Source organism: Engystomops pustulosus, chromosome 11 (assembly GCF_040894005.1).
Source record: "Engystomops pustulosus chromosome 11, aEngPut4.maternal, whole genome shotgun sequence".
Classification (NCBI taxonomy): Eukaryota; Metazoa; Chordata; class Amphibia; order Anura; family Leptodactylidae; genus Engystomops; species Engystomops pustulosus.
The window spans coordinates 48237760-48252903 of NC_092421.1; the positions used below are offsets into that span (position 1 = coordinate 48237760).

At 39.9% G+C, this 15144-nt stretch overlaps 1 protein-coding gene across 8 annotated transcripts in view; it reads right to left on the bottom strand.

Annotated features, from left to right (window-relative positions):
* Positions 1-15144, bottom strand: part of SH3PXD2A (SH3 and PX domains 2A) — a 168539-nt gene that overhangs the window by 98721 nt on the left and 54674 nt on the right. Inside the window, exon 1 of one of the 8 annotated variants that reach the window (XM_072129537.1) lies at positions 14645-14765. The exons of the other annotated variants lie outside the window; for them this stretch is intronic. Within the exon in view, the coding sequence (XP_071985638.1) occupies positions 14645-14709 (65 nt within the window). The 5' untranslated portion in view covers positions 14710-14765. Of the gene's footprint in view, positions 1-14644; positions 14766-15144 lie in introns of those variants that run through there. 8 annotated transcript variants of the gene reach the window in all.

The window sequence follows — 15144 nt, forward strand, 5'->3', positions numbered from 1 at the left end:
TGCATCAGCATATGATGATGGTCCCGCCGCTCCGATACTGGAGCCTCCTGATGTATATACCGGTTGGACTGTGCAGCATACAAATATATACCAGGTATGGAATAGATTTGCTCTTATATGAAATCAAACATCAAGGATCTACCTAATAAGGTAGATCCGGTATCAGGTTCCTGGGTTTAGTGGCAGCCCAATGCTGCCTTTAGCAAAACTTTTAGTACTCTAGATCTATATAAAAAACGTTTATCTGATCAATATGAAAATTTTCTTCATAGGCTACTTCACGCCCCAGTGACGTTTTTCGATCCCTCCTACAGGCAGACTCCAGCACACATCTCGCTGAGCTGCGTACTCTCATCTGCTAGCTGGAGTTCAGCACATGTACAGCAACGCAACCTCGGCGACACAGCATGCACAGAAGTTTTGCAGATGAGTGCACACAGCTGCTGCGAGTTGCGCACTGGAGACTGCCTGTAGGGATCAAGAGTAGCCACAGCTCCCGCTCCACAGCACCACTCCTTCTCATGTCCCTCCATGTCCTTTTCAAACCACCACAAAACTGGCGAACAAGCCCTAATAAATGTCTGGACCACCTTCAATCCGATATTGATGACATATCCTAGAGGGCTAGACAAATGTTATTACAATATCCAGTAGCAGGTAAAGTAAATGTACCAATATACAACCATAAAATAAATTTATAATTTTGGATGGCATAATTCTTTATTAGCATGTTCTGTATTTTAGGGTCTACATTGAGTAGGACAACTCTCTGCCTTGAACACAATGAAGGATTATTCTTTTAGTCCTACTGTAACAACTTCTTTAAGACTATGACACAATCCCGACCTCAAGGGTTCAAGCACAGGGGCTTAAAAGTTGTCCTTTGATGATAAATGCTTCAATGTACATAAAAGGAAATTAGAAGTAAAAAAATATAGAAGCAATTACAAGTTCTGTCGATTTAGAATATCTTTGGGTGCTTTGTTACTAGACCCAGCCTTATGAAGTGGACATCTGTCATTTATATGACCTACATGGAGAATAATTTGTGATGTGGTTAAGTAGTAGAGGACCATAAGGCTAGCACATATAAAACTATGTATAAGAAGTTTGAAACTTTATCTACATTTCAGGACGAGAAAAATAAAAAAAAAAGTGCTATTCGCTAGATAAAGCACCACTATTACCCCTGCTAGTTATGGTACTTCAGCTAATCCATACCTAAATAAACAGGACTGAGCTGTAACACCAGACACAGTATATTTATATGATTATTAGGTCAAATACCCCGATACTGTTATGCATTTCTACTAGTTAAATTTGTGTACAGTATATCCTAACCCCGGTCACAAGGCTAGAAGCCTGGGGTGAAAATTTACATCAACCATAACAGTTGAGAAATTTGTAAAAATTGGGCAAAGTGCAGTATTTAGAACAAAAATGTGAAGGAACGGGGCCCCAAGCTTCCAGTTGAGGGAGGGGGGTCCCCTGGTGAGATAAAACAGTTGTTGCATGTGAGGGCTGGAGAGGGACGGGAATTCAGTAAGAATTCTTTCATCATATTTTCCGCAGCTCAGTAGTCCCTGCTTGGGGATATCCTACTGCTCAGCTTGTGTTTTTAAGAGGCCTGTTCTGATCATTCTTGTAATAAAAGAGCGAGTAAGTGAGCGCTGAACTCTCAGGACTAGAGCTTTCATCTATGTGTAATATTAATAATACTTAGTTACTAAGCAGATTAAAGAAAATCAACCACATGGATTTAGTGGCTTTAACCCAAGCATACTTACATGCAGGCATCTGTGCCCTGAAATAGGATCTGTTTTTCATTTAGCTGTAAATGTTTTTTTTTTCCCATTAAAAAAAAAAGAGTTTTGAAAATATGCAAATTAACCTCCGGGGCTCCTGCGTACATCACAGAAGCCCTTTCTGGCCTCATTGGCTGTCACCAACTCTCTGACGGGGCAAAGGAGGTAAGCGCAAAGGAGTGAATAATAAGCAGCTTACAGAGCCAGAAGGGGCATCTCTGACATACACAGGAGCCCTTGAGACCCGTTTGCATAATAAGCCATTAACAGTTGAATGAAGAATGGATCCAGTTTCAGGGGGCACATGCCAGCGTGTAACTATGCTTAGATTAAAACCACTAAATCCATGTGGTTAATTCCCTTTAAGATAAAAGCTCTGCAATAAAAAGTGTAATGCCTGTGCCGGGATTATATTATATTATAAATTATATACATATTATATCCTATATTTACATATTTGTTGTAGCATTTCTGTGTAGGTAGATATCTACCTACCCCATCCATGGTGTAAATCTGTCTACCAGAGGACTAATAACCTTAAAACTCAAGAACAGGGACATGACCTGAAGCTACTAAACCCTGATGTAGATCTTCAAGAAAAAAAAAAGTATAAATCTTCCACAATTACCTATTAAGAAAATGATAATAAACACCATGTCCCAGGGAAAAGGTTCATCCTCTGCAACAACTATAGTTTGAAAAAAGTGGAGGCAGATCTTATCCATATTTTGTGAATGGGAGTCAACCTGAACAGCAATGAAAATGTAACATTTCCTTCCAATTACATTAAAGAGGAAAGGATGATGTATAATCCTTCTAAAATATGTAAACAAAAGTTCCATATAAGTTATCTGTAACAAAAAAAAAACATACAAGGACTCTCCAGCAAGTCTGTAGGCGTTGGAGGTTCTTCAAATCAGTACTAAGTATAAAGGGAATCATCCATTGATAAGCCCTTATGAGTTATGCATTTCTTTTTTTAATGTAGGGTATAAACATTTTCTAAAAAATACAAAGCCAGCATATCCACACTAGCACAGAAAGTGCATAGTATAGCCCCTACAAGTCCGGAATTCACTTCCTACACATGGTACTAGAACCAGCTTCTTGAATAATAAAGGATGCGTCCCTTCTGCCTGCTTTCAATATGTGCTTTTAGGACCTTTGGAGAACCATCAGAGGTCCTAAAAAGGCTCTAGTGTAGTGTTCCATGGTTGAAAATACTTTTAAGTATAAAATTTGGTGGGTGGTTTGGGTGGCATATATACACACACACACACATATACATACATATAGCTCTATATCCACTACTGCTTTGCTGGAGTAGTGGAAATATTTATTAAAGGAAACCTACCATTTGATTTCATGCACTATGAAGCAAACATACCTTGTGAATGCTGTAGCTACACTGATGCAGGATCATATCTTGGTTCATCACATTCGGGACCTTGGGAAAGCTGGGTCAGCATAGCTGCCTCAATAAACACTGAGCTTGTAATTACAAATGGAGGTTAGTCGAGCATGACTAATCAACCTGAGCTGGATCACTCTTACACAGCAGCTAGGAGATTGTGCAGCAATTGATTATTCTGTCTGGCAGGGAGAACAGTGATTGCTTCATCTTCTCCTGCCCAGAAAAACTCACATGCTAGGAGAATCGCTGAAGTAAGCGCTGAAGAAGCCATTGAAGTGACAGAGCTTCATTATCATAATGTTATATCTGTTTTATCAGTCAGCACAGGGATTAACCAAGATATGATCCCGCATCAGTGTAGCTACAGCATTCTCAAGGTATGTTTGCTTCATAAAGCATCAAATCAAATGTTAAGTTTCCTTTAAAGAATACACTGTTATTTTATAGGGGACATAATCTAGACAAGCCCTTTAAAGTCTCACTCTTGATCTTACATTGGGTGTGAAAAGAAGCAGGAAGCAGGCAATACAGATGCAGCTATATGACGCCCATGGAGTCCCGGGCAAAAATCTTATTCCAATTAAAGGGATTAAAAGGCCCCATAAAAGAGCCTCTTCTAAAGTCATCTCATCAAGCAGCGTGCGACCTGCTCCCCTCTGTGCTGGATTAGGATCAGACAGCAGAATACTATTCCTCTACAGCTTTACCTGTGATTGAAAAATTATGTAACCTTGCCAGCGTGACCAAGCCCAATCTTCAAGTGCTTCATCTGTCCACCAATCTCCTGCCTTATGAGGGTCTGACCTAAATAAACTAAATAACAGTTTTTGCCTTGACTGAACTAAATATTTGAGGTTTTCTTATAAAATTATTTTTAAATTTTGCCAAGAGACATTAGTTGTGGCTAAAACTTTATCCAAACTTTTACGCTGACTGAGTTTTATTTACAAGTAAAAAAAAGTGTGGCATATCCTATTTTTGCGCTCTTCTTCCATTCAGTCTTGTCCCTACTATTCTTCCAGATTGCAACATGGGTCATTATCATGAAATAAAACCCTTTGTATTGAAATAACATTAAGATGCTATAAAGTGCTGCCAAGTCGATTATTTTCCTGTGTCTTTTTCCTAAAATGATGACCTGATTTATGTTATCCTACAGACAGGCTACACTTACACACTTTGCCAGAAGTTTCATTAGGGATGAAACTAAATACTTGGCCGAAGAGACTAAGACCAGGATTCACTTACTGTTTTGCCAAATTCTGTAAAATAATGCCACCTAAATATAGAAAGGCACAACATAATACTATCACCACTTCCCTGTATATGGTTGTCAGCTTTATTTTCATTAGCTGGAAAAAATAGTAAGACTGAGGTCAAGCAGCAGCTATTTGAGAACAGCAGGGGGAGCTCTAAATAGTTCTTTGTACAATGCACTTCTATGCATCCAAATGTAGCAATCAATGTAGCAAAAAAGTGGCGGTTTAAAAGGGACACTGTCACCAGATTCTACCCTATTATTCAGGTAAAACCAGGTAAGGCTTTTTAAATTTTATTTTAAAAAGAATCTATTTATCTATAATACAAAATATTATAAAGAGTTATTTTGCCTTTTTTGCTGCAGGGAAATGTCATAATTTCAGTCCTAGCGCCTAGTAACATGCTATGTGCCTTTCTTCCTCCTTCCCCTGACCCGCCACACAGTGAGCCAATGGCTTTTCAATACTCTGGAATAGGAGGATTCAGAATAACAAGAATAAACTAAGGAAGACAGAACAGTCTGGTAATGGAACAGTAAGAAATGTCAACCAAAATATGTTCATATGGTAGAGGCTACCAGGATTATAAATGGAGCCATTTTCCAAATCTTAAAATTCTATGCGATGACGTATTGTAGAGGATGTATGGACAATGGGTATAAAAAGTGGAATGACACTTGCTGCTTCCTCTCCTTTGAAGACAAAATGAGCGGAGTAGCTTCATATTCAGATAATGCACAACAGCCCCTTTCACTTCCCCAACAAGATGGAAATCTGCTATCAGTGATCATTAAAATGCTTGTGTGTAGATGAATATCCCAATTGTCAGGAATTCCTGGACTTTGCACCAGGATGCGAATGAGACGCCTTTGACTAGATGTCATAATGTGTGTGGACAGCAGGCGGTCACCGGGTCAGAATATACTTCATAATAAGCCAAGAAGGACATTCAACTTGTACTGTCCGACATCACATTGCTTTAATTTTGGACTATTAGACTACTACCTTCCCTTCATATTTATCAGTCCCAACTTTTCTGAAACCAGTTTTCCGAAATTTCTAGTGGCTATGGAAAAGAATAGAAACATGCCCACCCTAGACAAAGGGTGTGGGCCCCCTACGGTTCATACACAATTGGTAAAGACTTTTTTAATAATAATAATTCCTTTATTTATATAGAGCACACAGATTACGCAGCGCTGCACAGAGCTTCCCAAATCGGTCCCTGTCCCCATTGTGGCTCACAATCTAACCCGCCTACCAGTATGTTTTGGAGTGTGGGAAAAAACGGGAGGACCCGAAGGAAACCCACGCAAACACAGAGAGAACATCTTTGCAGATGCGGACCCTGAGACTTGAACAGAACCAACATATTTTTAAGAGAGTTAACTCAAGGTTTTAAGTTGTATCCTCTCCACAAGACCAGGCATAACCTACTTGTCAGTGGGGTTAGAATGCAACAGCAGAATGAGCATGAAGATTGTGGGTTCACTCACTGTCTATGGGTCTGCCATAGGATAACCGGGCACAACGCTCGGCTATCTCAAGCAATGAATATAGTATCAGTCCACATGCTCAACCTGCCAGTGACTGCTGGAACTCAAACTGATCATGAGTACAGGACCCCCAGCAGTCCAGAGAAGAGGGGTCCTGTTCTGGATGAAGTGAGCGGAAGTGCATCCATCTTGTAGCACCATTTACTTGTATGGGTGTGTTGGAAATTGGCTACTGCTTTTCAGATACCTGAGGGCTGTGCTTGGTAGATATTGGGTTTCTCTGGTGAAAGCAAGAACTACACCGAGAATGAGTATAACACCTGTTGCATGACCAAAGATTGGACTTTTACATCTCAGCATGATAAATAGAACAAGACTGAGAACCCATTTAATCATATGGGCTATCCACTATACCGACTGAAATATTAAAAAAAAAAAATCACACCCATATTTTATGGATTTCCCTTTCACAAGGCTACAACACGCACACTAAAGGTGAAACAAGGACTCGGTGTAAGGTTCTGTAAGACTAGCAGCGTGTGACTTCATTTCTTAAGAAGCACAGCGAGGAGAAAGGATTTGGGGCATGACCATCTCACTGTGGATCAGATTACAAATAACCCCCATGTGGATTCCACCTATGAAAAATCTCCGGTGAGGTTAATGCGGATCTTCCCCTCAATTAGGTAAAAGCTTTCTCAGTCCTTAAATTACCATCTATAATAGAGCATGAAGGCTGGATCCGTGACAGGAACCACATTATTCTGGATAATGGTGTTTAGAGGACATTATATGACGGCGCAGATTAGATTGCACTTGTTGTTCCTTAGCAGAGACAATTGTATGCAAAATAAAATAATAACAGAATAAATTTCAATTTATTTTATTATAACCATGTGCTCCGTTATATGACTGACATGGACTCTCGAGTCAAGCTGAAAGAAGCCTAAGCCTAGAAATTATACAATTCTGTTTGTAGGATTTTCCTAACACAATCTTGTATTCTGAGATTCTGCCCAAAACACAAGGGTTAATATTTTACTTATCTGTTCTATCTTTTGACTGTGGAATAGCAGAGGGATGGCATATTAGAGAGGAGTGTGAGCATCTTTTGGTCCAGAGGGATGGGATTTCACAAAGGAGCGTGCGCTTGTTTAGGTCCTGTATTTTATACAGGTCAGAGGGGGAGGCTCCTGCTGTAGCCAGTTGTCTTGCAGAAAGACATATATATGACGACCCTGTCCATGTTGAAAGAAAGCAGTCGTGCAATTCTAATTCTGTACAACCAGTTTAATGAGGAACGTGTTGACCTCTTCCGTTATGGAAGCAAAAAAAAAAAAAAAGATTTTTCCATACACTGTTGGGTTCCATGGATGGTGGTGTTGTTTCTGGAAAAATGTATGCAGGCGGCTGTGCACCTTTTTTTCCACTGTAAATAGTGGAAGGGTATAGCGGAAGTTGCTGATCACAGATAGGAAACTTAAAGGGGTATTCTCGTCTGGGCATTCACATTCAGTTTGATAAATCTGCCATATATATACATTTCTTCAATTAGATGTTATTAAAAAATATGTTCCTGTGTGAAGATAATTTCCCATAAATGTAGTCATGTTGTCCCTTAGAAACAAGATGGCCTCCTCGGATACGACCACCTCTGCTGGAGGCATTGCACAAATAAACAAAAGTTTTTTTCTATATGAAATGTCCAGGAGTTACTGCAGGTCCCACAGCCGTCCTGTGGTAATAATTGCTGAAGCCAGGAGGTCAGACAGGACTCAATAGCTCATGTCTGGCCACTGCTGTCAGAGTGTGAGGTGGTCGTAACCGAGGAAGCTGATCTCGTTTCTAAGGGACAACATGGCTATGTTTATGAGAAATTATCTTCACACAGGAACATTTTTTTTAATAACATCCAATTAAAGAAATGTTTATATATGGCAGATTAGTGAAACTGAATGTGAGTGCCCAGACGAGAATACCCCTTTAAAGGCAAGGGTTTAGACATTTAGGTAATACTATAGATATGTGTAGGAACAATGGCAGCAAGCGGTGTAATGGAAAGGAGATGGTGATCAGCGATTATACAAGAGCCAGGTCACTGACTGGATCAGAGAGCAATGGAAACAAGCTGGAAGTAATGCATGTAACTTATGCATGGTATGTGATGCAAGGTTAGTGTAAAAGTGTTAAATATCAGTATAAAGCAGAATTGCTGAAATAGCATGTAGGTAAGGTATGCACAGAAGTATAAATAATCAGAGGTAACTGTCTTCTATGGAAACTGTAACTTAAGATGTAACCACCAGATGGCGCCCTGTGCTTATGACTGATATCCACACAACTACAATGGTGATGGAGTCCCAGAGTTCTGTGTTTTGGTTTGAAAGAGAAAGAAAGAAGTATTTATAGTGGTATAATTATAGTTTATCACAATAAGATACATACAAAGCAACACAAATTGTAACTCTAAAAATATTTATCCTGCACACATTTATTTTTCTAGAACAAAAATCTCCTTAAAAATTTTAAGAGTGTAATATTCCAAATAATTTATGAATACATGCAAAGACATACACATGGAATTCAGACTGTGAGCTCTACTAGAGACGGAGAGATGAGAAAGTCTGTAAAGATCTGCAGAATACGTTGGTGCTGTATAAACAAAAGAAATCATCACTGTTACCAAGAGGTAAAGTTTATCATACATGCCATACACTTTCTATATTTTTAAAAGAAAGACTTCTCTGAGGAGACCATTAGAAATTAGAAATAGGATGACTATTATGAATGCTATATGGTGGAATGGAAAATACGTCATTAGAAATTTGGTCTGGATGAGGGGAAGTCAGTGCATATGGATCAGCAATAAAACTATTATATAGTTTACCCCTATTGTAATTTGTGTATGACTATAGATGTTTGTATATTTTAATTATACATCATTCTTCATTACAGATCCACTACCACTGATGCTAGTATAGATGATAGATCCACTAATGTCATTATATACAGTTGTGTTGCTCACAAGATAAGAGCAAGCAAAGCCTCCTGTATATTATTATTGTAATCCCACCCTATTATATACTTCTACATGTATGAATGTATATATGAATGTATATGTAATTTTATATATATATATATATGTATATGTAATATATATGTATGCATGAATGTGTATGTATGCATGAATGTGTATGTATTTATGCATGAACGTATATGTATGTATATGATATGATAAATATATATATATATATATATATATATATGTATGTATGAATGTTTTTGTATGTATATACACACACACACACACACACACACACAGCCATTGTTAGGTGAAATGCAGTGTTGTGTTCCAGAGCCGGCCAGGCAATCATTAACAAGCTGTAATATCCAGCCATGAGTCATTAACTTTTCCCTTTCTATCTTCTTAAGAAAAACTTTGCGCCAAAAGGACTTATTTCTTAATGTTTAAAAGATAAGAAGAGAAGTGACTGAAAAAAGGAAATGACATAAGAGAAGTTAATTTCCTCGATTACCAACAAACGGTGCTGAAATTATTTGAAGAAAACACAAAAAAACGGAGAGGACTGAGGAGTTTAAGAAAACCCTATTTATAGACCCTATTAGAGAGAAAATGGAACCTGTTACCAGCTTTTTCCCCATTAAAACTTAGGCATTATATAAATAAAGGAATTAATATTATTAAGTATTATCTCTCTTCTATCTCTTGCCAGAAATAGACAGTAAAAAAAGTGGAAACTGCCTGTTTCTTAATTTCTGCAGCACACAAAACCAGAAGCCTGATGCAAAAGACGAGGTACTTAGTTTAGAACTGATGATAGGGTCATCTGAAGTGATCCTACCCCTGCAGCCTCTAAACTTCACTCATCTCAGGTAAAATATGACTCTTCTCTGCATATTTTCACATATATTTTTTTTATAGATAAACAAATGAAATTTCACATAAAGAACGAATTATAGAAAGGATGTTTCATACCCTACCGGAAGGAACTAGTAGTTTTAGGGGGTAAAATCTGCTGACAGGTTCCCTTTAAGAGGGGATCCTGTTTTCTGGACTCTCATCTTTGGGTGAGATGGAAAGTTATAAAGAGCGTCTCTCACTATGGAGGAACTAAGCAGTTGAATTAACACTAAGCAATACTCTAGCAGTCCTATGGGGGTGCTACAGGGAACTCAAACATTCACTACAAGGTTCCCTCCAGATTACAGCTAGTCCCTGCATGTTCCAGCTGACGGACACATCTTGATCAGTTTTGTCAATGGATCCTTTTAATAAGTAGGGATTATATATTCATTTTAGATGTAGACCACCTAACATATGAACAAATGGGGTTCCCAATAACAAAACCAGTGGCATCCAAAAATACTGTGCTATGACTCAAGCAAAAAGCTAAAAGTAATATATCCACAAGACAGGACAAAGTCGAATTGGCAAGGACACAAACTAAACAACTGCAAGCTGATATGTTCACATGGGAGGGTCAATGCTTCTAAATCCATGGCAGATGCCCTGACAGAGCCGATGATCACCTTGAAATTGAGCATTAGGGCTGCAGCCATAACTCCTTTGGTGTTGATTTCAGATATGACCCCCTAATCCTTTGCAACTCTAGCATTTTGTAAAGTGCTGGGACTAGAGGTTAAATGGAAGGACAGGCATCAGGCCTATTGTCTTAAGGGAATTAGCCAAGGGGCAAAGCATCCAGGGATGACCAATTGTAACTCATTTAAACAAAAGCATCAGTCGTAACGAATGACAAGGTCAAAGGACTAGTGCCTGAAGGATCATGGACTCAGATCTTGTGAATGGTGATTTTCTTTCCCCAAATCTACAAGTAATTGTATGGATGTCTTCACAGCTGCAACATGGTGTCCATTATCAATCAGTCAAAAGTTGGACTCTAGGTTTTTCGATAAAGATAACACAGATGGGAACACAAATCAGGACATCAAGACCATGAAAATCACCTCCAGTGGCTTATTGCATGTAAATATGGACAGGATTCCAGCACAATGTACAGGGTTAAGGCAGATGCACACATGCATGACAGTTACGTTTTTAGAGTGGATGACCCCTGGCTGCACTAAATGTAGAACTTTTTAAAGGATCAGCATCCACGCATGTAATTTTAACGGACTGTGCAACCATTTCTTAAAATTTAGAGCATGGGCCGAGTCAGAACTGTTCATCACTCAGACTATATCGTTTATGAGGATCCATGAAAAACGTATTCATGACTGATACTTATCAGATGTGAAAAAAACATTAACCTTTGTTTTTCTTGGCAGATGTTTGCCACATTCGTATGCAGGTGGCCTTGGATCCTAAGGTCTATCTTTGGGGGGTATCAGCACATGTTCCAAATGGTCACTCGTAATAACACAAAGTTAAAGATGGTGCAGTAATAGGCGCCAGCCTGTAAATCTGCTCCCGCACCCTTCTCACCTCCCCCCTCCCTTGTTGTCAACTCCCCACTCCCTAGATTTTACTGGGGTTGCTGGCCGGTTGCTCAATCCCATTGCACCATTGTGCCAAACCGGAGTGATGACAAAGTCCAGGCACATCAAAACACAGGTGGCAGCAGTGCCCATGAGTCCTATGCAAGACTAACCAGTGGATCGAGATGAGACGAGATGGAGGATCGGTGTGGGTGAGAGTGACATGGAGGAGGAGAGGGAAAAGGATGCTTTCCTTGCTTGTTTGCATGTTCCTGAACCAGCCGCAGAGCAGAGCAGCAATGATTGGCAAGGAGAGGGGGTTTGCCAGGAGTTGGTAGGGGAGCAGGTCTCTGCTCCAGCAGTGCGCTCCTAAGCGAGGCAGATGGATGCAGGGTATTTGGAGATGGGCAGTGTTAGTGACCCTGTGTGTCAGCGGCGATGTGCACAACGAAGCAGAAGAGATGCGGCTGCTGCCTTTGTTCCACTCCCGTTGGACGGAAGCACAACCTGCTACTCCGACGCTGATTGGCATAGGTCAATGTTGGAACAGCGTGTGGGGATCAGCGACGCTTAAAAAGGTTAAACATCCCCCCCCCCCCCCCCACACACACACACACACACACACACACACACACACACACACACACACACACACACACACACTTCCTGGCACCTGTGTTTGGGGCCAATATACCTTGACTCCCTTACCAATGGTCTTCCACAAGTCCTTGGGCCTCAATCATGGACATGACAAGCTCCACTAGACGACAGCCCACGTCGACCTCAGAGTTGCAGCCGGGTTACAGGAAGCTGCCAGCAAGCAGATCCTGCAGGACCCAATTTGATGCCCAAATGACTAGGAGACGCTGCACCCCAGAATCCCCCATGCACTTCAATATAGGCACATCAGTCACCTTGCAGCCCCTTAGCTCCTGGCCATTGTACATCATCATCCGTTTATATGCTTTGTGTGCCTCTCGCAGTGTATGTATGTAACTATAACCTAATCCTATCTCAACTGTGTGTAACAAGCACCAGGACACCATGTATAAAAGAATTTCCACGCCTGGGATCAATAAAGTATTGTATTATATATAAAATGCATTTTTTGTTTATGTAGAGTTTTTAACCACTTTATTTTTTTCACCTGTGATCTAAGGCCAACTACACATGTGGCATATCACATGCAGAAAATCTACAGCAAAATACAATAGCAGCATCCAAATCCCATTCACACAGAAAATGGCATTCTGCCACGATAATGGGTGCCATTCAACCTTTGCAATGCAAAAGTTGAGCCCTAACCTCTCCCACTGCAAAATTGTGCCATAAAAGGAGGGACCAGATTTTGGTTGTTTTCTGATACATGTAGAATGGCTGCATAATGATCGCTGGGGTAAATTTGTCAGTCAAAAGTTTTCCTCTAGGTCTTTAAATTTGCTTCCTCCATGGATATCCTGATGTTTGGTCCAATCACCTGACAAGAAATTCCATTGCTATAACCTGTATTAGCTTCTAATCCCCCTCACAGGTGCATCATCACTCAAATGAGGAAAAGAACTGATCCTCAAGACATTTATTTTAACCAGATCAAAACCAAAAGTGTTATAAAAGCCTTTAAAAGCTGAAATGGCACAATAAACATGTGGAAATACACAGTGCCAGAAAGTTATAAGACTTGAACGTTGGCCAGGGTGACCCACCAGCATTAGATATTTCACTTATGTGATGTGCAAGGCTGGAGTGGAAAGCAATGCTCCACCACCTACTTTGATTTCCCTGAGCTGTCTTTCTTTCCACATGCATTGCAGCTTTTGGCAGGCAGGACCCTACTTAGCACCCAGGAATGGAGAGCTGTGTCCCAGAACACAGTGGAAGGAGATTATAGTCATAGTTACCATTTCACAACAAAGGAAAAAAATTGCCTTCAACCAGCTGTGTGTGGAAAGTGGGAGTAAAGGTGAGAAATTTCAATTCTGGCAGGGTTGCCATATAACAAGTCATTGCCATACGCTTATTTAGCAAGTTCAGCTAGTAGGCATATTTGTTGCAAAGCAAGAAGATTATTTAGGCCCAGTAACAATATAATGATATAATAGGGATTGAGAAATACTTGATTGCAATCTCTGATCTTTGTAGAGTGGTGCCCCAAATACTCAACATAGGCGAGTTTAGTAGGCACAATCTCTTAAGACTTGTTCTAGTATGTGGACCTACTTGCTGCAGATCTGTTATCTCAGTTCCAGGCATCTGCACCTTTACACCAGGTCAGCATTTAGTCGTGTGGATTTAATTATGTATTTATGGACATTATATTAATGTCTATTAATACATCATTTATGCCTACAGCATTGCAAAGTGCTGCTCTGCAGTGCCACACCTGTTGATGGTTTATGGTTAGTACTGCAGCCTAGTTTCATGTAGTTGAGCAGAAAAAAAAACACCCAAGAAACTCCGTAAACCAATGCAGCCACTTAAAAGGGTAGTTCATCACTAATGTCACAATAATGTTGGAACAGAACGGCAATATGCATGTGTGAGTGCCCTTTCATTTAATCGGAGGAGAAGTTGTGCAGGATTCCTCTAGTTTATAATCCTTCCTGAGGACAGTCACTTGGATGCAAATCTAGTTAACAATCTGATCGCTAAAAAAAATTCCAGGCATGATATCCATTCCCAAACACACATACAGGAGCAATTGCATTTAAAGGACGGCCTTTCACGAAATTGACTCCAGAAGTCCTAAATATGTCCAACCCACAGTGTCTCTTAGTTTATTACGAGAACAAGTCTGCAAATATCATTAGCAAGGTTCTATAGAAAAAAGATATTTACATTGTAAGCCTCTGGGAAAAACACTTAGTTTAAAAGGGGTTGTCCATCCAGGACATTTCATTCCCTTTAAGAGTGCAATTAGCTAGATAACCTTCTTATGGAAGCCAATGCATTGCAGCCGTCTGTAACTGTGTCCATTACATAGATATAAAGAATAAAATCCATCCTTAAACACCCCGAATATTTTGACTCCTTTAAACTCCGAGGCCCAACATTTACAACACAGTTTGCACATTTCCAGGCAGAACAAGCTGTATCTGCTAGAACAACAAAGGATAAACTCCAAGAATATCAGACACACAGCGAGTAGAAGATATGGAGAGAGGAACCGGTGAGGCCGCAGATAACCCCCTTCCGCCAAAATCAATCACTTACTTCTGTGTCTCTGGATCTTCCTGCTGGACATTGACAAAGCAGTTTAAGGCGGCAGCGTGCTTCATCCCTACATAGAAGAGTCTTCCTTCCCCAACTCTGTGCTGTTGGAAGGTCTGGATTTCACTAACATGAACAAAGAGAACATGATGTATTCTGTTTTCCCACCCAGATTTTAGTGGCATGGGAGCGGAGTATGTATGTGCACTTAACCCCTGGATGGTCAATATGGAAACTCAATATGAACAACTATTCTTCATTTGTAAGCAAAACTCACTGCCTCATACTACTATTATCATACTATTAGTATCATATATTATATCTTATAGATTTTTGGCATGGTGAGAATTTGTAAACATTTCTATATTTTCTAATATAAAGAGGTCATTTAATTGGGGACTTAATGTGTAGATTTTTGACAGTGCTACATTAAATATTTGCAATATCCTATAGGAACGGTTTATGATTACTTACTGCAAAGTAAGTAGCAGGCAACCTGTAAG